At 41.5% G+C, this 23,400-nt stretch overlaps 1 protein-coding gene across 1 annotated transcript in view; it reads left to right on the top strand.

Annotated features, from left to right (window-relative positions):
* The window catches only part of LOC122797753 (trafficking protein particle complex subunit 9-like), a 3,992,710-nt gene that overhangs the window by 3,156,843 nt on the left and 812,467 nt on the right, over window positions 1-23,400 (top strand). The window contains exon 19 of the mRNA XM_044066278.1: window positions 15,771-15,881. Within this exon, the coding sequence (XP_043922213.1) occupies window positions 15,771-15,881 (111 nt within the window). The remainder of the gene's footprint in view (window positions 1-15,770; window positions 15,882-23,400) is intronic.

Below are 23,400 nucleotides of genomic sequence, written 5' to 3'. Positions count from 1 at the left end.
GATAGTACACAGCGCAGGTAAGACTTCATAAACTACAAAGAATTATGATTGGTCTCCAATCATAATCCTCTAGTATGTTCTCGATATGGATGCCAAGCATCACCTCTCCAGTTTTGCTTCTGAAGTGAATTTCTTGGCAGTCGTCCCTTGGATAAATAGTGTAGATGCATTATGATCCATAGGTGTCAACCAATCAGGGACAAATCTCAACATAATTAGGGACAAATCCACAAATAATCAGGGACATTTTTAAATTTTAAGTAATATTAACTTGAGACATTGACAGAATAAAAGGAATGTGAATTAATATACAGTTGCTGAACGAAAGGAAGTGTATAGCTCTAATAATTGTCATTATTAATTATAAAAAAGCACACCAAGTTACCAAAGAATCACCGGTAAAAAGTCCGAGGTATCCAAAGAAGGGAAATCCAGGCATAAAATGAATAAAAACAACTTTATTCCAATGAACCAAACCACATTAACGTTTCTTAAAAAACTCCACAAATATGTTTTCGTTTAAAGTACTTCATCAGGTGCAGACTGAAAAAAATATACACAGTTTTTATATTCTCAACAGTTAAAACAATCAATTATTCAATGGCTTTTAAGGAAACTATATCCCTTTGACAATAAGCATATAGTGAGCATGTGAACTCAATAATTTAAATACCAATAAGACTTAAAAAGATCCAAAAGGTTCCCGTTCCCAGAGAACCAAATATGGGTATGATGCTTCTAACATTTCATTCTGGGATGCTTATAGTGAATTTGTACTTGGGAGATGTGCAACTTTGCACTAAGTATTTCTCTGATGATGTTTAAAGCATGCTACTGAATGTTGAAATCATACATGGTATATTTGGCCCTTGGCTTCCCATTCAGAAACATAGGTTCATAGGTAGGTACTAGGCTATCGGCCCAAGGGCCTATGTAAGCTTAGCCAGCAAGGTTGCATAGCTTACACCACCCAAGAAAGTTATTGTCCAGCAGACACACCGAAGTGATCCCCGGGGTGTATTTCCTATTTCCCCTCCACTCATCAAGATTTTTCTTGAAGAGTGCTAATGAAGAACTTTGCTTGACATAGATGGGTAGCTTGTTCCAGAGTATAGGAAGTCTCTGGGACAGGAATCTATCCCTCCAGTGTGTCCTGTTTATTGTGGTGACAAGTTTTAGGTCCCTAGAGCGTGTAACTCTGAGGGATTGGGATTTCTTTAGGTGTAGCATGTCCAACAGCTCTGGGTTTGACATAGCTTTATATGTTCGGCAGAGATCACCTCGGAGTAGGTGATATACTACGGAGTAAAGCTGGAGTTTTTTGTGGTGATCATTGTAGGGCATTTGTTTGAGGCCAGTAATCCTCTTTGTGAAGTACTTCTGTGGCCTTTCCAGCTGCTGCATATGTCTTGTGAGGTACATTCCAAAAGGGGCGTTATACTCTATAATGGGTTTAATGAGTGACAAGTAGAGGGGAACAATGACCTCTTTTTTCCTGGATGAGAACCCTTTTATGATGAGGTGTGCCACGTAGAAGGACTTCCTGACTACTGTGGCGATGTGACTACATAGTGAAGACCTGGGGAAAAGGATGAAGCCATTTATGTGTTCAAAGCGCTTTTATACTCAACAGTTCTAATTGCTCCAGGAAGTATCTTAAATTCTGTCCTTTAGAAAGCAAGCAAGCATGCAAGATAAAAATATAAATTGTTAAAAAGTAGTATTAAAAGAAGTAGAAAAGCAGGAAAACTGAGCATTGGGGATAACAGCCTAGCCCCTGGCAAAGAAAGATTAATTCTCCCAATCCAGTTGCATCCATTTCCATCATTCATATTACTTTGCAAATCTTCCTCACTAGTGGGAGTCACATGTCACTAACCCCTTGTTCAGCTTCATCACAGATTCTTGAGTAAGGGAGGTATGGTCAGTGAGATATACAACTTGGTTTTCAGACAAAAAATACCCACTCCAGGTCCCTTCTAATGCAGTCCAAAAGATCTCCTGCATCTGGCCTTTCTATTCCTTCAGCATCTCCTAAATAAAAAAAAAATTGTTTGAATTTATCTGTACTTGCATAAGGAAAACAATTTTATCCAATGTTTTTAATGATGTGAAAAACAAACGATGCTGGAGGCTCATACTGGAAATTAAACTTTGAATCAGTTCCTAAAAAAAGTTTTAAGGTGGATGCTTCCCTTCACAATTCCATCTGCAAAGCAGACTAACAATTTCTGACGTTGGATTTGAAGAATTTCACTTAAATTTTATGCTGTTGCTATTTGGCCATTCTTCGCCCTCCAATGTATTCACCAAATGCTTGGTTTCATTGCTTGATTTACTCTGATTACAGGAAGAGCAACTTTACCTATCAATGCATGCCATCTTTTGTACCCTGGGCTTTTTGCTTGCTGAAGTGAAAGTGAAATTATACCCAGTTATGTAACATGTTCAGTAGTCTGCTTTTTTGTTAAAAAAAAATACTTGTCTGGTATTTTTTTTTTTGGCTTACAAAACACGTTTATTGAAGATTTGAAGATATACAAACTGTACAGACCTCATGCATGGTGCGCTTTAGGATACTCTTGAGATTCAACAAGCATTTGTATTTCACAGTTGTTTAATACAAACAAAGGAAAGAAAAAAGAAAGTCTAAGTCTTCCTTCAGAAACCATGTACATGTGGATGCCCTGGGCTCAGCATCTTATCACTCTAGGGCCTCTATGATAAACTCAAACCACAAGCAGCGATGAGAATGTACTCTTGAGTTTTACTTCGTGTTGTCAGTTTGCCAAACTATGATGGTTCCTGACATCCTGTTTGTACCAAACAATTTTCCAATTTGTTCCATTTGTTAACCATTTGCTTCCTTATCTTATTTCCCTGTACCCTCAATTCCAAATATCAGAGCTTTGTCAGAATAGTAAGTAATCCATCAGTTTAGAGTAATCCTTAGTTTTCCATTTTCTTATAATGCCCTTTTTAGCCACTATTAGCAGCAAGGAGGCAATGGATCTAACACATCTAGATAGATGTTTCTTTTGCAACTTAACATCATATCTTTGGTATGAATTTAGTCTTCTCTTTCTGTTATAGCCCTGATTATTTTTTGCAATTCTTGTTTATAGTTTTGTAACATCTCACAGCCCCAGAAAATACGTTCCCATGTGCCTCTTTTCTGCTCATCAAATTTTCAGCAAGTGCTGTTTAGCTGCTGGAACATCTTCTGAAGCTTAGCTGGCATACAAAAATAATGATGTAGGAACTTCCATGGAAAAATTCTAAACTTTCTAGAGTTTGCAGTGTATTTTGGGACCAAACAGATTTCATTCCACTCCTGAATAAGGTGTTAATTTTGTAATCTTGTATTCCATTCCTGTCTCATTTTATTCCCCTGCTTTATACATCTTACCTGTTCAAAGTCATGTATGCCCTACTCACTATTCCCTTTCTAATTAGTGTATCCTGTCTAGCCTCTAACAAGAAGGTAATAATTTCTGGCCTGTCATGGCCCTGACATTTTTTTATACCCTATTTGAGCGCTATTGGTAGCCTAATGTACATGAACCCGTCACTGTGCATTAGGTTAAATGTCTGTCACTTCTTGCCATTGTATCCCTTTAATAACTGTTCCCAGTAAGGAGGGTCCTTCTTTTTTAATTTCCATATAGAAAATACCACCCCCTCTTCTTTCTTCAACAAATATTATGTAAGAAGTATAATTTTCTCCCAGATTCTTGTATGTTTTTGTTGATCACCTGAGTGGCAATCTGGATCAAGCAGTTATGGGCACAGCCTTCTCTTTTGTTATCTATTATTTTCCATAGGGGTAATTTTATCTCGTGTGTTTAATATGCCCTCTTGAGTCAATGACATTTTCTTCCAAGTAGCCTGGTATTCTTGATTTTGCATTAATCCTAATAGTGTTAAATTGAGTTTGCTCTATAGTAGTTTTGCAAAATCTGGAATCCCCAACCCTTCTTACTGCTTTGACATTATTAACCTCTTCCACTTCAACCTTTCCTTTTTGCTGTCCAGAAGAAATCACTTAATTCCTTCTTGAGCCTAGCCCGTATTCTACTTGGTGGAAAGTAACAATATGTTAGATTTAAATCTGAGGGGAACTAAAAGCACCTTTATAGCTTATATTTTTTATGTTTATCTAATGTCATCATTTTCCATTTCCTTGTCTTCTGACATATCATAATGGATATATATGACGCCATCTTCGGCTTCATTGACTTTGGCCAGCCAGCCATTCGCGTGTCTGGGACTTGTCTGCCGGCTGTATTATGCTCAAGTCTTTTTGGTTGCATGAACGGACCGGAGTTTAAACCATGTTTCAGGGTGACAGCAGTTTTGGATTTTTCCTTTTCTTTGGACCGTATGGTAATACTAATTTACGTATTGCGAACATTTGTTTTTTCTTTTTTCTGAAGAGTATTCAACGGATGTGAATAAGTTTCTGTATAACTGTATTGGTGGTTGTACGAATACATAGGGATTATTTTACATTTGGTAGTATTTGTTTTTGTGGCCTGAGCGATTTCCTGTGTTGCACGCTTGATTGTGTGTATACCGTGTAGCGTTTTATAAGAGGAAGCAATCGGTACTGAGGCACCTCATGCTGCACCCGGGCGTTGCTATTATACTAAGGATGGATTTAGAAGCAGGTTTTAGTGAAGCAATTGGAACCAAGTTGGTAGTGAAGGGGGTCTATGGGGAAGCGCCGGTCGAGCCTCGATGTCTTAAAAGGAGCGGGAGCCAGGAGTGAGGCTCTCTCTTGAGGTCCCGGCCTTTCTTTACTTAGGACAGGCTCTCACTCAGGAGGTGAGGCCAGGCAGAGGAGGCTTCTCAAGTGCTTCTACTGTCTCTTCCCAAGGCAGTGCCAAAGGTAGGCCAGGCTGTTGCCGAAAGCTCTTTAGGGGCTCCTCTGCTGTTCAGCTTCTGTAGGGGCTACTCCTCTCACTTTTCATGCTCTGGGGCCAGAAAGCCTGATTAGAGGTCTCTTAGAGGATCTCCGAGTGGAGGCCTAGGGTCCCCAGCTCTCACCTGATAGGGCTTGAAAGAAACAGGAGTTTTTCAGAGTCTTCTGTTCAGATTCTGATGTGGAGTCTGATAAGTTTCCTATTTGGATGGCTTCTTCCATTTTTGATTCTTCTCCGGATGATTCTCTTTTCCTTTCAGAGACTTTTCAGATTTTGAGCACTCACTTCCTTCAGCTTCCAAGATATTACTGATTCCAAGAACTTTTCATTCCACCTTGTTTTCTCCCCACTTTTTGTGGGAAGGAGCATTTGCCCTGTTCCATCTGTCCCTCTGGATCCTGGGATGTGTGCTCCTGAACCTTTTAGCCTTGCTCCTTATCTCCTGTTCCTTGGATAGGGTATTATAGGGTGCCCAAGTCAAGTATTGAATGTTTAAGAGTCCCTGTTTGGCCCAGAGTGTTAAATCTTCTGTGGTTAGCTGTTAGTATTTGTTTAAGAAAAAAAGGGCGGACCCAGAAATAAGTTGGGGTAAAAAAAAGAGGCGAGGCTTCTGTGGTATACTTCTTGTTCTTGAATTGTCTCTTTCAGGTTCTTGAATATGTGGAATTATAATGATATATCACTTTTCTCAATTGAAATTTTTGGTATTAAGTGGATGCTTTGCTGGAAGGTATTGGAATGTAAGAATTCAATTGATTTCACAATTGACAAGTGGGTAAACACATTCTTTTCAGTGTGGTTTTTTTTTTTTTGTGGTGGCCTCTCCTCGTCTGGGCTGAGTTCTAAGTTCTGTTCTTCGGTGTTCATGGCAGTTGAAGGATCAGAAAGGTGCAGAGCATTAGTGACCAGATTTTTGGGATGCCTTTACAGTCTGATGTGTTGTTTGGACCGCTTGTTGGGAAGCAGTTTTAAAGAAGGTGGGAGACAAAGCTGTTCATTTTAAGAGTGCAGATTTTTTTTTTTTTCAGAAATTGGCCTTAGAAAGGGTCCTGCTGCCTTGTTTTAAAGGACTGGCCTCAGTAAAGCTCAGTCTATGGGTAGTAGGGACGGAAGGTCTGCTTAGAGTCAGGGGCGTTTAGGTCTAAGAAGGTTTCTTCTGCGGGCAGGACTCATGAGGGCCAGGGGTCCAGTCTTTCGTAGAAACCACTTTTCAGCTGCCCACCTGCAGCTGCTTCCTTCTCTGTCTGCAGCCCAGCAGCTCCTTTTTGTCTCTTTCAAAAGAAAAATTGGGATTTAATTTGTGGGGTTTGAACAGATGGTTTTGGAGGGTGGTCATCACTGGTCCAGATTTGATTTCACATTCATCATTTTTCAAGGCATGCCAGATGTTCCTCTCCACAAGAAAAAAAGGCAACAAACAAGTTTCAATCAGGGTTCAAGAGGCTGTTCAGCACAGTCCCAGTTGTCAAAGGGGGGGGCTTCATTTATTCCCGCCTGTTGCAGTGCCAAAGAAGGGGAACAACAAGTGGAGTTTATTTTTCTATTTATCTATCCTCACTTATCTGGAGGACAGGAGTTCAAGATGTTAGACGTTACACAGCAACTTTAACCTGCTGGGGGCGGATCACTGGATGGTAACTTTTTGGATCTCAAGGAACCTTCATGTGCCCAAAAAAAATGCAAGTGCAGAACAGTCTGTTTCGTTTCAACTGGAGATTTTTCATTATCAGTTCTCTGCATTGCCATTGGCTTATCTACTTCACAAGCCTTTGGCTTATCTTCTGGCTCCAGTGATAGCTTACTTCGGCTTCAGTGGCTATCACTATCTCTATCCTTACTTTGATTTGGCCTATCTCTGGCAACACAAAACAATTCTGGCTCAAGATCATATCAGTACTATAGCTAGAATAAGATGAATGCCCAGGGTCTAAGTGAATTCTGTAGAAGTCCAGTCTAGTAGTCTGCTTTCTGGTGTGCTCAGAGACTGGTCTGACACTGAGAGCCAGCCCAGCCTTTTAACCAAAACAAACAACAAAAACTGTCATTTTACTTCCATCAATCATCTCATCTATCCGTGCTGACTGCAAGGACAGTCCTTCAAGCAATAGGGTTTCATGGCATCTCTTTGTATTCTGGTGTAATGCCAAATGCCAAACTGCAAGAGCTGCTGCAATATCTCAAAAATGTATGGACACAGCAGCACCAAGATTTGGACACTGACAGATGCGGACACACTGCTTGGGGAGCTCTCTCTAAATGGAAAGGGATACAAACAAGTGGGCCTGCCAGACTACAGCATCTACATATCAACATGAAGGAGATGTTAGCAGTCCAGTTTGCATTGATGGCTCAAGGAGTTACTTCTTCAGGGGCTTGGATGCTCTGCTCTGTCTTTGGAAAAAAATCTATGTCTATGCCTCCACTACCTCTCCTCTTCTTCCAAAGGTATTAAGGTCAGACAGGACAGGACAGGCCAATGATTTTGATAGAGCTCAGATTGGCCTCGCAACACTGGTACCCACTTCTATAGAGTCTTGTAAAGAAAGCTCCCTCCTCTTTACTTACCTCTCTCATCTCATCTGTTATCTCTCATCTCTTCTCTATCAATCAATCAGCTTCAATCTCTTCATCTCACAGCTTGGCATATTCTGTGTTGAAGCATGGTAGGTCTCAGCTTCCTCAACAAGTTTTAAATGTGATCTTTGCCTTCCTATTCATTTGTGACGTCTCAAAATAAAGGAAAAAATTTTGGAAAAGATTTTGCACACTTTATTGCGTTTTTATTTATTATTTGATTTGATTTGATTTTAGACAGGCAGCAGTAGCAGTTCAGTTACTTTTTTGTTCTTTTTGCAAGGGCAAGCCTGTGTCAAAACAAACTATTTCAAACTATTTCTAGGTGGATGTGCTTTTGCATTATTTATTCCCATCATGGCAAAGAGGTTCAGCTGGGATTGGAAGCCTCATTGCACTGGGACACTGCCACCATAGCAACATTTCTGAGGGGGGAGCAAAGAATTCTGGCAGCTACTTGCAGTTGAGTTGAGTTCAAGCCACTTTCTCTATCACCTATCTATACTGCCTATAAGCTCTAGAACTAGCTTGGTTTACTTGCTGTTGTTTTACAAGGGCATGTTGTCTGCTTTATAGGCATGTTGTCTGCCCTGCTCCTCCTCTGCTTTGGGGATTCTAATTCCAGCAATGCTGCAGCAAAGGCAAGGGAGAACGAAGAACGTAGTACAGTTGTGTACCTACCATAAATGTAGATGTTGCTTTCCAATCCTTACTCCTCCTCTCCCCTCCCCCCCCTCAGTCTCTGTGTGTGTGTGTAGGTGAGGTACATGCTTTTTTTTTTTTTTTTTTTTTATATATATATATATATATTGTACATGTTTGTTTTTTTGGGTTGTTTTGGGACTTGTCTTTTTCTGACATCTGGGTCAAGAAAAGAAAGACTGAGAAATAAGCGTCAGGAGCGAAAGTACCTCCTGACGCTGACGCGTCGGTCTAAGGCCATGACCGACGCGGCGTCAACTCTCTGGTATGGGGCCGACTGGGACGGCGACCTATACCCAATTGTCAGGACTGCAGCAAGGGAATCCTCGAACATCTACATTTATGGTAGGTACAAAACTGTACTTTTGTTTCCACATCTCAAGTGCCGCTTGGTCTGAATCTGACTTTAACCACACTCCTAAGTAATGCATTCTCTGTAAATAAGGGAATTGCTGAACTAACTCATGAGTGAGAATGTAAGTTACTGCTGTGTCTTTAATCTTTGATATCTTTATCTTGCATCCTGCTATACCTTTAAAGGTAACTAAAATCTCCATGATGAATCTATATCTCTTTCTGGATTAGTAATGTAGAGTATGACTTTATCTGCTAAGGGGGCAATTTTTTCACTTGCCTTTTTCCAGTGGTACCCTTTGAAATCTGCCTGCATTATTCTGTCTGCTAATGGCTTCAATTATAATGCAAAAATGATGGGAGAAAGTGGATATCCCTGCCTGCTGCCTTGCGTGAAACAGAAATCTTGTGATAGTCTACCTCCACTTATCAGGTTGGCTGTTGCCTCACTATAGAGATTGAATATTAGATCCACTTCTGTGGGAATCCAAAAGTTTCCATTGATTTTTCTAAAATTTCCGTCTTACTTTATCAAGTGCCTTCTTTGCTTCTAGTCTTATCATTACTAGCGGAATGTTATCGATTTCTGTATCTTTTTGGATCATCAGGGTCCTATTGATATTGTTGATGGTCTACTTTCCAGTTATAAAACCACTTTGATATATATTTTTCACTTTAGGTACATTCTGTGCTAACCTATTAGCTAAGATTATTGTGAAAACCTTATAATCTTGGTTTAGTATTGAGATGGGCATAAACAAGGCTGGGATAGTCCGGTCTTTTTCCTCCTTAGGAATTAAAACTTATCACGCTTTGACAGGATAATGGCACCTCCTCCCCCAATAATTTATTATTGAAGAGTTTTCCCCAAATTCGTATCGAGAATGATTCCTTCCTTTTACATATCTCTATGGGGAGTCCATCAGATCCTGAGATTTTCAGAGCATTTTGTTGGCTCATTGCCCTGTTTATCTCATCGTTGCACATCTTCCTCAGTAGGGAAGTCCCAGCCAATGGCACTAACTATGGTACACATAGATTACTACTTGATTATTCAGTCATGTCCCTTTCTTTGACTTCTACTTCTGTGTCTCTTTGGTATAATTCTGTGTAATAAGTTCTTGTCTTGTACTCTTGTTCGTATACACAAGCCCAGGGAGGTCCACATTTCACATGTAAGCTATCTGTTTTGTAAAATGCATTTTTCCTCACTCATGTCTTTGCATAAATAAAGCCTTACTTTTAATGACCACATGTTCACATCACCAGCTTCCATATTTGCGAGTATAGAGTTTCTTCATCACAGTGATTCACTTTATTGCTTTTCCATTCTCGTTTTTATCAGCGATTTGTGTCTGCAGTGGATGAAATTTTCCTAGACTGCATGCATCTTTTGTATGCAGTATAAGTGTACTGTGGCCAACCTAGGCTGCATCTACACAACATAGCATTGAAAAACACATTTCGGACCAGTATCGGATTGTAAGAGTACTAATCTAATCTTGAATTGCATAGGTTATTGGCAGGCATACTGTTATTTGGGAGATAACCCAGGTTCATTGGTTGTGATTTCAAGTTTGCAACCCATTGGCCTTGACAAAGGATACTTGCTATACCCGTATAAGCATTTTGTGTCCCATATATGTATCATGCTATTCTTGTTCACTATGCGTATGATCATGTTTTTAAATTCCTTTGTTTGCTGCAGTGCTCCAGTATTCTGTTGCAGTAATATATAGTGAGCTTCTGTGACACCCAGGACCTTATTTCCAACAGAATTCCGACCAGAAAGGTCAAGTTTTAAAAAAAAAAAAATCATAATGTACCAAATACATTTGGGCTTTGTTGAGAACCATCCTCCTGTCTGTGCCTACTAGATACAAGAGCAAATTCACAGTATATGATAATTGTCTGTCATTCAGAATATTTGGCACATTGGAGGTCTGAGAAGTTCATAAAATTCTTGCCTCCAAGAATACACCATGTGTGCCATTCGTATCATACTCAGTAAAAGTAATACTTGCTCCATTATGTTAAAAAAACCTAGATTGTGCAACAGAACTAACCAAGACACAGAAATAACTAAAACTGACCAGCAGCTGTAGGAGGTAAAAGGTGTAGACCACACTGTGCAATTGTGTCATAGCACAGATTTTGTTCAAATTAAACTGTAAAGTCCTGGTGGAGATTCTCTGTGATCAGGCCCTCATTTTTACAGTTTTAGGGTAATCATAAACATGGAGTTAATTTTTCTCTTCCATAGTAACCATAACTTGCAAGGACAGAATTACCATTCTTGGTCTATGCAATCACTTTTGAGTCTACTTTGTTACTTTAGAAACAGATTTTACATTTGACTGATAAACAGCTCAGCTAGTAAAGTAACAGACTGAATAAACTGCATCATACAAATTGATTTCAGTAATTCCCACTTCCATATTTTTAATCTCAAAAAGTTAGAGCTATGTTTTCTAGTAGCCCCCAAAAGAGGCACTTGTACATTTGTATTCATTATAGATCATTTGTTTTTAAATGCCATTACTAACAAATCTTTCTGAAGTCATTGTGGGTATTGCTCAGGCCTTCTAAATGTGCTCTGAAAATGGAGCCAAGTAAGGGTGTCATCCATAGGTCCTAACTAAGGCAGTATTAAGTACTGGAGGCTAAGCCTGGTGAAGTATTTGATGGTTATACTTTTGAAGATGTTCTTTAAGGCTGCTATGAAGGAAGGGCTTTACTGTGTAGTTCCAAAAACATCCTATTAGTGTCATCATGAAACTTCAGCAGTTTTCTGGCTTTCCTTTTCAGACGTTTTTGTTCCCTACTTATATGAGCAACGTAATGCAAACTTTAGCTTCTAAGAAGAAGAAACATGAATCTTGTATCCTGGTATTTCTCATCAAAACTAAAATGTTGCCTTTAAAGCATCTCTCCTCTCTACTGACTGACTGACAGACCAGTTGAGCTTTTAACCACTGGTACAGCAACCTAGCTCAATAGGACATTTTCCTCGGTCTTTATTTTGCAGATGTATGAATTCACTATTTAAGGGTAAAGGTTTGCTTGTAATTAGTAACTGCAGGTAAAGCATATATTACTGTGTTTTTTTTAAATCACTAATTTAGGATTGTGAGCATAACACTGTCACATTGTTGCCTCACAGTAATCTGATCCTGTTCCTTTCCAAGGCAGACCTTGGATTTGCTCCCCTTTGTAATAAAGTTTTGGAAATGTCTGTGATAAATTTACTTATTTAAAAAAATTGAGTATTTTATATCTGCCTTCAAGGTAACAATCCTAGAAAAATATTGATGCTTTCGACTACTGAAATTTCTGAGGTTGTAGCTGAAACTGGAGTTTAGCTCTTCAGTGTATATTTATCTGCTTACCATTCACATCTAAATGTTGTTGTTGTTGTTGTGTCTTTCGGCTTTTCCCAGTTAGGGGTCGCCACAGCGGAACTCCGGTCCGCTAATGATTGGCAGTTGATTTTTACGTGCTGAGTTGCCAGCCCTAACGCACAACCTTCAACGAAGGTACACCAATTCACGCATGTCTCCACGCAGAAGATGCTCTAGCTGAGAGTCGAACCGCACAGTGTCTTACTGTGAAGCGACAGCGCTACCGCAGCACCACCACCGCAGATACCATTCACATCTAAATACATCATGGAATTTGAAAAATGTTTTGTGGCACATTAACCATTAAATGTAGCCCAGGCAGGTATGACCCTGACCCTGAGCAGTATCCTTCCTTCACCAAGAATGATGCCACAATATAGAGACAAGATGATCAGCTTTAACAATTGGCTTAATGTCTTGTGTCATTCAAAGGGGATCCAGTGTCTGTCTGCCTGGGATGACATGCTTGACAAGCCACGCTGCTTCGCAAGGGACGGCTTGCACCTGTCACCCCTGGGATTCCGGATATTGGCTAAGGCTCTTGCCACCCCCATAGTGCCTTTTTTAGGCGAGGCTCAAATTCTAAACCTACCACCCTAGAAAACAAAAATGGGAGAAACTGAGGGTAATGCTGCTCAATGCCAGAAGTCTAAATCTCAAAATGCACGCACTCTAGGCCCTTCTCAGTATGGAGAACATCGATGTCTGTGCTGTAACTGAAACCTGGTTCAAGGCTCCTGAGAGCACCCCGGCACTATTAGGTTTTACCTCATATCATGCGTTCCAGCCCCAAAACCTGGACCACACCACAAAAGGAGGGGGTGTATCCATATTCATAAAGGATACCCACACCTCCAGGTTGGTGGCAATGCATGAAGTTTCGGAAACCATCCAGGTGCAACTAACCATAGGCAAAACTGCTCTACAAATTGTAGCATGCTACAGGCCACCCTCTCAAACTCAGGAACCCCACACAGCCTTCCTGAAGTCACTGGAGGGTATAAATGTATCTCCAAACACCATCATATTGGGTGACTTCAACTACCCGAATATAGACTGGGAACATTACTCAAGCCCTAACTTTCTAGCCCAATGGTTCCTGGAGTTCATAAATTCAAATGCCATGGAACAGCTAGTCACTGTTCCCACGAGAGGAGAAAATATACTAGATCTCATTATCACAAACATGGGGACAAAATGCTCCACACGAAGTATATCCCTCATTGGTGAGATCTGATCATAAACTAATCTCACTGGAAATCCACATCCCGCCCCCACCCCAAACAAAAAAGACCACAGTGAAGAACTTCTCTAAAGCAAATTTCACACTACTCAAGACTGGTGTGGTATCCTTCAAGGCCCCTGAGCCAGTGGAAACCACAACCCAAGCTGCGGAAGCCCTTACAAATGCCTTCTATGAACACCTCCAGGACTGCATGGATCAGGCAATCCCAAATAAAACCAAGACTCTTTCCACAAACGGCAAATGTCCAGTCTGGTGGACCCCAGCCATTAACAAACTTTACAATAAGAGGAGAAAGCTATTACATGATAGAACAAAATCCATAAGAGGAAGTCACCCCTGATCATTATTAGTAAAAATACGAGCACTCATAAAATCAACTAAGGCCAATTTTGAGAGAAAAATTGCCATGGATGCAAAGGACAAGCATAAGGCCTTTGGGAGCTATGTTAGGAACCTGGGTGGAAACTCCCAGATATGCTCAGAATTAGTCCAAAATGATACAAAAATCACTGAACCCACAGACATTGCCAACATACTGGCAGACAGGTTCAGTGCAAACGTCACCCCCCTCTCCCCCCCTAAAGGAGAGATAACTATCCCAGTGGAGTGTAGCCTCCCAGACATCTCAAATGCACAGGTGAAAGCTGCTCTCTCTAAAGCTGAAAACACAGCATCAATGGGATCGGATGGTGTCCCCGGCTGTGTGCTACACGAGCTAAATGAGGAATTAAACCCGCACATAAGGCAGCTGTTTAATCTCAGCCTTACCACAGGATACGTGCCCAAGGAGTGGCGTACGGCAACTGTGGTCCCACTCCACAAAGGCAGTGCCTCTACGGACCCTGGTAATTACCGCCCCATAAGCTTAACAAGTCTAGTCTGCAAAGCTATGGAGAGGATCATAATGGACCTCATAAACAAAGATATAGGGGACTTGCAGACATTGGACCCGACCCAGTTTGGCTTCGTCAAGGGCAGATCATGCCTTTTGAACTTGGTCGACGACTTCGAAATAGTCACCAAGGCCATTGATGAGGGAAAGGCAGTCCATACAGCCAGCCTACCTTGACCTTGCAAAGGCTTTCGACACAATACCCCACTCGGGTATTGTAGAAAAACTTACCAGCTTAAATGTAAACCCATATGTCACAAGATGGGTAGCAAACTGGCTTAAGGACAGAACCCACAGGGTTAGAGTCACTGGCGCTATGTCAGACTCCAAGCCAGTCACAAGTGGTGTCCCACAGGGCTCGGTCCTTGGCCCCCTATTGTTTGGCATCTACTTCTCAGAAGTACAGGCCAACATGGGAGGACTTTGGCTGACAAAGTTTGCAGACTACTGCAAACTGGGCGCCATAGTGGAAAGTGCATCGGACACGGATATCCTTCAGAAGGGACTCACGGAAACAGATAGCTGGTGCCAGAGCCATGGCCTGAAGTTAAACGCCAAAAAATGTATAGTCATACCGCCTCGGGAAAAACAAGGTAACCCCAAGCTACCATATAGGTGGCAATCCACTAAGCACAGAAGAGGTTATCAGGGACCTGGGGACCCAGGTTGACAGTGGCCTTTCTTTTGACACTCACGTTGCTAAAGTGGTTAGAAAGACCTTCTACATTGCCCACCTGATCATGAAGGGATTCACATCCAGATCTAGTGAGGTCATTGTTCCCCTGTACTCTTCACTTATCAGACCAATGATCGAGTACAATGCCCCATTCGGGATGTTTCTCACCCGACATCTGCAGCAATTGGAGAGACCCCAAAAGTTCCTCACCAAAAGGATAAAGGGACTCCAAAATCTGTCATATGCTGCCAGATTGAAGAAACTCCAGCTCTATTCATTCGCATACCGTCTGCTCAGAGGTGACATGTGCCTGACATACAAGGCCATGTCCAACCCGGAATTAATGGACATGCTCCACCTCAAAAAATCCAAATCCAACAAAACCACTAGAGCAAGCGACTTAAACCTTAGCACGGATATAAATAGGACGTGGTGGAGGGATAGATTTATCACTCAGAGACTCCCTATGCTGTGGAATAAAATCCCGGTCCATGTGAGGCAGAGCACCTCGCTGGCTCTGTTCAAGAGAAATCTTGACCTGTGGATGGGAGATCGTAGGTTTACCCCGGGAATCATCTCTGTGTCACTGCTGGACAGAGGCACAACAAACTAATGGGTACAGTATTTTTTCATATAAGGGGTGGCGTAAGCCACAAAACTTTGGGCTAGGATTATAAATGCCTTAGGGCAGATAGCCTAGTATAAACCTATGAACCTATGAAACCTATGAACTATCTTTTTGTGTTAAAGTTTTAGCTCATGCAGTCTCTATGTGGTATGTTCTTTTGTTATCTGTGAATTTCTTGTTGAATCACATTGTTGTTTCCGAACTGCCTTTATAAGTAATTCTGCCACATTCAGTATTACGAAGATAAGAAGATGTGCTAAATTGTTTATAATTTTTACAATTACAGCTTACATTTCTGAATGAAAAAGCATAACTTGATGAGTGTGTAATATTCTGAGACGGTCATAAATTTTATTTACTTTTTGCAAACAGCATTCGACAGTGTCATCTGCTTCTTGACATTTTCAATTCGACAGAACATGAGCTGACCATTAGTGCTAAAAATAATGAGGATCTTGTCCTGCATGCTGCAGAGTGTCAGAGGTAAGCATTTCTGAGTACTCTCATTGGTGTGCATATGCCAAATGTATGCAGCAAGCAAAAACATGTATATTGTTGTCTCTTGTCTCTGTTTGCCTTCTCACCCAAGATATCCTACTCATAAATGTGAAGAGCAGTAACTTGAAAACCAGTTTTATTTCACCTAATCCCTTTTTCTTTGGTATCAGTATTGTATCGTGCAATTGCTGTTTGATTCACTTTATATAAACTAACCGATGATGAATTTGAATTGATTTTCATATTCCATTTTGTCTCCGCTTTGACATTTTAGCAATGGCTATATTCATTTTGGGACAGAAAACAGTGTATGAATGTCAGTTTGTGACTAGACTGCTACCAATGTACAGGTGTTCCTTGTTTGAAAAGTTCACAAGCATTTACTCACAAACACTTACATACACACAGTCCTTGAGTCTGTCTTGTGGTTTGGTACATAACCCTTCTGTAATAGCTTTGTAGATGGCATAAACGTTGACACGTACTAAGTTAATAATAATGTTAACTGAGCTGGGTGTATTGATGCTTTAGTATTTCCATAGTTGTAAAGTGTTTTGAAAGTTGTATTGTGTTCCACATCTCATCTATGCTTAGCAGTAGTGCAGATTGTTTGCTTTGTAGTTGAAGTCCCATATTCACTTGACTAGAAGTGTATTTGTATATTATGCTTTGTTAGATGTTCTCTCAGTTTGTTGTGTGTGTATATCTTGTAGGCTGATATTGTGTACCTTGCCAAGCTGGGAGATGTATGGTTGAAATGAATTTGGGTGCGCAGTTCAGCGAGTGCCTCTGTCTTTATTTCAGTGTGCAGCATCCTCACTGAAGACCTTGAAACACCCTGGAATTTAGTGAGAAATACAGAAAGCATTATATAATATCATAGACTTTTGAACATGCAAAACTATATGCTTAGTACAACATTATTAGTATACTAATTAGCTGCTAAGGTAGAACGTGTGGACAAGTTCGTTGTACTACAGGTCTGACTTTGATTTCCACAGCCCCCTATGGAATCACTTAAGCTTTGACTCAGCTACCATCTTAGAAACAGTGGGATTCAACTTTGTTTTTTTTGGTTATTTCAGTTAAATAACTGTTCTACCAGACTTAAATAAAAATAAAGCACCTTCAGTACATGTTCTTTAGTGATTGGGGGGGGGGGGTCTTAGAGATTCTAGGTGGTCTTTGGATAGTTGTCTTTGGGGTGGAATTCACACTGAATTTGTTTGTTAGTGCATTATTAGTATATACATGATCAGATTAGGTGATGCCATTGTGAATAAATTCTGAGCAGTGTTTGGTGTTATTTCTTAGTTTTCTAACATAGCTGGAGAAAGACTTGTAATTGTCCTCAGCTTCACTAACCTAAGTTCATGGGCTGCTTTAGTAGACCTAATAACTTTTCTCAAGTTTTAAGTCAATTTTCTTAAGTTATCCTTAATACAAGTAAGTATTATGTAAGTAAAGTAAGTGAATTTTGAAACCTCATCAGAAAGTTTAATGAGGTTAGTACGTTAGTAACACTTGAGTTATGAGATATTGGTTTCCTTACTACAAGTTATCCTTAATACAAGGGCCTTTTGATCTGCTATGTACTTTGATTTTTATTTTGCTCTTTCTGTAGAGTTTATTTATGTTGGTGGACACCATGGTGGCTTGTTTATGAATTTTCATTATATTTAGAGCTGGTTGGGACTGCCAGTTCTATACACTTATGTAAGTGCCATACAATTAATTTCTGAAGCTACCCGTCATAGTAAAATCTGAAGTGATGCTGCTGTAAGTGAATTTTGAAACCTCATCAGAAAGTTTAATAAGGTTAGTACTTTAGTAATACTTCAGTTATGAGATATTGGTTTCAGTGGTTTTAGAGAAAGATTTAGAAGGTGATCGTAGCTAGTTTATGATTTGATTTTACCGGGGAAAGAGATACCAAGGGAAGAGTACAAAAAAAGCTATATTTGTAAGGACCAGGTAAATAATGCTATAGCCTTGAATGGATTTGTTAACAATTTACAACATGGTAGTTTGTTAAATCTTAGAACATTTCCTGCATTGAAGGTATACTTCATTTTATCCAGGGTTAGTCTCCAAAAATAATGGAGCATAGAAGGTGCCCAGCAACAGGCTATAAATTTATATTTCGTCCTGTTTTATGTAATTTGGAGATCAGCGAGTTCAATTTGTTGGTCCCTTGGAAATATTGTGACTAACAAATATGGAGGCGACCCCAAAGTTGTCATTGTGTCTGAAGCCACAGGAAGCACAAATGCCAGGTATGAAAGGAGTGTTTTCTGAAAATTTAAACCAAGTTTAAGTTTTTTACACAGATGTAAATTATGTGAAATGTAGTAGAACTTCAAGCTTGGACAGTATGTGGTTGAGAATTTTGGTAGTGTGCAAGGGCTACCTTAATGTGATCCTGTTTTGGATTTGATACATTAGTTACATTTGATTGTTCAGTAGCTGAACTCATGAGGAAGCCATGGAATGAGGGCTGTGGGATATCCTTTGCAAAGCAAGTAGGATTGTTGAACATTTTGTCCCATACTGACACATACTGGAAACCCATGGAGTGACCCAAACTATGTAGCCAATTGTTGAAGCCAATTATATTTTCATCATTTCTGGAGAAGAAAGGATTCCACTCTGGACCAGAATCTTGACATGCATGGAGATCTCTGATATGTCTCTGCATATCTCTTAGGGTTTTGTGCCCACCACCACATGGACCTACCACCATGTCATAGTTATATTTGTTATCTTAAATCATATTTAGGACCCTTGTGTTATTAGAGGTATTGGCACCTGAAAAACATACTTCTCAACTGTCCAGACTTTTGCCTCTCATCTTTGATATTTTCCTCATGAAAATCTGTGGCTTTTTGGCCAGTCGGAGACGGTTGAAGTCAATAATGTCATAGGTTTAAGTTTTAGACTTCATATTCTTCAGAAAATGCATGTTAACACAGATCATATAAGAGCATTATTTAAATTCTGTCCCTGTGTTTGGGCCTTTCCCTCATTATTTTAGGCTTTGTCCAGATTTCTTGCACTAAGAATTTGAGAGGTATGCTTGAAAGACATGTCTGTATTACCCTGTCTTTGTCCAGCCTCATGAGAGGAGAATCAGTGTGCCTACCTATAGAGTCACTGATCACTAAAACATTTCTAACTGCAGAGTGGCTAGTTTACTGGATTTGAGACAGTTTAACTTTATTGAAAGTGCTCCTCAAGGTGAAGTGGTGCTGGATGTTTGCTGAAACCTAGTCTTCGTGGATTTAGGCAGCTTTGACAATGATGTTTTGCAGCCAGAGCATAACTCATTTTAGTACAAGTTCGTGTAGAGTGTGGTAGTTGTGTGTGCTGCTCACAGTCCATTGTTTTTTTTTTTGTAAGAGTGAGGCCTCCATGTTTGTTAAATATTTGCATCTTTCAGAAACAAAATTTCTTGTGTGAATTAAGAGTTCATTATCTGTGAGCATAAGGCAGTTACTACGCTACCTAAAAATACCAAGGTCTTTAAGACTGGCAACAAAAGGGAAACACGCAGGCTGAATTTCGATCTTGGTATTGACCTATGCTCTAAACAGGCAGGAAGATATGAAGGAAAGGGTAACTCATACTTCAGCACTTTGAGAGGAACTTCCATTTTGATATTCTAGTGCTCTTTTTAGTACGAACAGCTGAGGTGAGTTTTCAAAGACAGTTTTGTAAGGACAGGTAAAGAGTCAAGGGCAGCACTGGTTGGCTGGGTATTTATCTAAAGGGAGTGACTATACAAAATGATAGTTTTGTATTTAATGACAACCAGTGAATGAGGAGATGGAATGAGTTTTATGGTCAAATTAACATAAGGAGCAGCCAATAAGAGAGACCTGGGAAGAGCAGGGTGGGAAAGCAAGGATTTTTTCAGCCACTTAACTCTGTTTTTGAAATTGGCAGAAACAGAAGTGGAATGGCCTAGCTTAAAAGAGTTTCAAGCCTCAGACAACAGTGGCAACTAAGTGCAATTGATTCATTGCTGTCTTCACAAAGCATTTTGTTTGTATGAATTTATATTTGTTCTGAGACTGAAATCAGTCCATTTGGATTAGTGTTCTAGCTGCCCTGGTTACTAAATTGAATAATTAAAAATAAATAAATAAACAAACCCTGCTTTCCTCTTGGAAGCAATCAGAACTCATGCACCCTAGTTCTAAGTTTCAATCCCAAAAAAGACAACCAGGGTTATATTCTAAGAATTAGACCACTTAAAGGACAGAATCAATGCAACTATGTACTAAAATTACTGAATAAAGACTTAAAAAGTTTACATTTTATGCAGATGCTCTATCATTAGAAACAACAAAAACGCTGATTTAAAATAGCATAATCATTTCAAATGGCTAAGTAGTTTTGACTTATATAAACTGGGTATTTCTCCATTAATTTTTCTACTAGTGTCTTTCCTCATAGTCTGGCTCTCTACCCACAGGTATTTCTTTTCTTACCATTGTTCCTTACTTTTTACCACTCTCGTGGTAACTCTTCATACCATTGCTGGTGGTCTTGCCTTTCTCTCCCGCTCTCCTTTGTCTGAGTGAGTGCTAGCATGTCAGAGAAAAAGGGTACTTCAGGTTTTAAACACTGCATGGTAAATTACCAAACAGCAACTTGCATATTTAATGCATTTATTGTTTGGGTGTTTCGCACCTTTCTGCGACGCCCCATGTGATATTTGTGCGAGTTTTAGTCAATGGACGTTGAAAGAACGGCATAACAAATTGATTCTGAAAGGATTGCTTTCCTATCCTTTCTCGGAGGCTATTTATGCGGAGGTCTCAACCCCTCCAGTCAAGGACAAGAAGCGTCCCCGCTCAGACCCCTCTTCACCGGCCGGTGACAGGGGCAAAAATCATCGATCTAAGGCCTGTAGATCTTTCTCCGAGCATCAGCTCGCTGCCTCGGTGCCACCGATTTTGGCGCCGAATGCAGTTTCTGGGAAGTCTGAATTGTCGGTTCCGGGCTCAGCACCGACGACTACTGAACCGTTGATTACTTCGGTTCTGACCAGTCTGGTTTTGGACACCTCTGCACCGACCTCACCTTTACAGACACTGGCTCCAACCTCTGATCCGATTTTGACTACTACCCTGATTGTGACTTTGGCTCCGAGTCCCCTCTCAGTGCCAACCTTACCGTTTATGCAGTTGAAATCAGAATCCTCAGCTCCGTTGAGTTCCTTACCACGGACCAGGTATTCCTCTTCTGTGGATCCGTTTGCTGGACAAACCTACAGTCCCTTTCTGGACCGGCCTGAATCCCCTTCCGGGATATCGGTTAGGTCTGCCAGGAGTGTGTCTGAAATAGACATTGTTCGTCTCGTGGATCAGGTACTGACTTAACTGTAAGAGGAATCTCCAGACCCTGTTCCGCTCCAGGTGTTGGGATTTTTCGTCCTTCAACTCCTCCGTATTCTCTTGATGGGGATCCTTCGGTTCCAAGGCCCCCTTGCCCATTGCTTTCAATGGGACCCCTTCCTTCGGCACCGACTACTATGATGCCTGAAGCATCTAAGCCCTGGTGGGTGTCAGTTCTGATGGCATCCCACCTTACTCAACCCCTTGCTTCAGGGGTGGAATATTCGGTTTCGGCCCCTTCACAGATGGCCTTTTCGGTTCCCATGTCAGATCCGAGAGTTATATCTGCAATGAACCCCTCTCAAACTCCAGTCTCGGAGGTGGGCCATTCGGAATGGGGTGTGACCTCAGTTCCGATTCAGTCCTCTTCGGTTCTGGGCTCCGATCCCTCTTCGGGTGGGCCCGCCTTCCGAATTATGGAAAGAGCACTGGCGGCTAGCAATCCCCCTCCTTCAGCTCCGCCTTTGGTTCCTCCCCTAACTCAGCCATCGCCGGCCCTTAGCAGGGGACCACTAATCCAAAGCGCCCTCCTTTCCGAGGCCTCTTTGGGCATCCCCACCGAAGAGCCCCCTCGGAAGAGGGTGTGCAAAAGAAAACACATGGACTCACCTGAAGAGTCCCTTACTGAGGATACAGATTACAATGATGGGGAAGGTTCCCCTAGATCACCCCCTGACAATGTTTCCTTTGGGGATATCTTGAAGATTTTGAGTCAGCGGGGGTGACTGGAAATCTTCCACCCCTTCCCCAGAGGAATCTGTATTCCTACAGGCTTTCCGTTCCCGGCTCACTACTTCCTGGGTGACCCCCTCCTGTAGATGAGTTAGTCAGATTCATCGTGCAGCGAGCGTGGAAGAGTCCGGATTCAGTCAAAGCTATCCCCAGGAGATCAGACAAAGTACTTTTTCCTCCAGAGGATCAACCCCATTGGTCGAAAGGCTTGCCATTAGACGCTGTGGTGGTGGCGGCCACAAAAAAGGGCCTGGCGGAAGAGTGTCTTGCTGTTCATCCACCCATCAGGGAGTCCCGTCGGTGGACAGGTTAGGGAAGCGTGTTTTTGCTGCAGCGACCTTTGCCATACGTTCGCTGAATTTCCTCGCACACTTTACAAGACTCCAGAGAGACCTTATTTCCGAACTCTCTGGTAGCCTCGCAGGTCGTGTCGGATGGAGCATGTGACAAAGTGGCTTCCCAACTTGCTACCCTTGAAGCGATTTTGAATTCCTCCATGAGGTTGCTCTCCCACGCAACTGAAGGAGCAGCTAGAGCAGCAGGTGCTGGTGTGGTTGTTCGACGTCAGGGCTGGATGCGCATTTCTGACCTACCGGATTCCTTCAAGTCTTCCTTTTTGAACACCCCTATTGAGCCCTCCACGCTCTTTGGTTCTAAGGTCAAGGATACTTTGGCCAGGTGCGAGCAGGACAGAAAGACCTTGTCTGCCGTGGGCCTGTGCTTCTCCAAACCTCAGTATTCCTTCTCCAGGAACCAGAGGAGTGGAAAGTTGTGGCACAAGAAGTCGCAAGGTTTCTTTTGTGATGCATGTGGCGAGGACTCCTCCAGAGGCAGAGGGGGGGGGGGTCCGACGGTGGAAGACGCCCCTTTAGGGGCAGAGGGGGTTACCGGAATCGGGGCTCCAGAGATTCTTTCTCCAGTAGAGCCAATCAGCGCTCCTGAAGCATTGCCCAATTGCTTTCCTCTGGAAGCAGTCGGGACGAGTTTCTCTCTGCACCAAACAGCCTGGTCCTCCATTACCGATGATCTATGGGTGCAGAGAATGATCACCAGAGGCTATCTCATTCCCCTCAAATCCTTTCCAAGACCTCATTTCTCCCTTCCCTGACATACCACCCAGTCAAAGGGAGGAGACAACTTCCGAAATCAAGAAGCTTCTTCTAAAGCGAGTCATCCAAAAGGTCCCCCCAGATCAATGGGGATTAGGGTTCTACTCCAGACTCTTTTTGGTGCCAAAAAAGATGGGGGACTGGAGGCCCATCCTGGATCTCATTCGTTTGAATGAGTCAGTCATACAGACCAAGTTCCGCATTGTCACTATTCAGTCCATCCCTCCATGCCTACGGGAGGGTGTGTGGATGTGTTCTCTA

This window comes from Protopterus annectens, chromosome 3.part1 (assembly GCF_019279795.1).
Source record: "Protopterus annectens isolate FY-2018-M chromosome 3.part1, PAN1.0, whole genome shotgun sequence".
Taxonomy (NCBI): Eukaryota; Metazoa; Chordata; order Ceratodontiformes; family Protopteridae; genus Protopterus; species Protopterus annectens.
The sequence above is the reverse complement of the archived record's forward strand: the minus strand, read 5'-3'. Positions and strand labels throughout refer to the sequence as shown.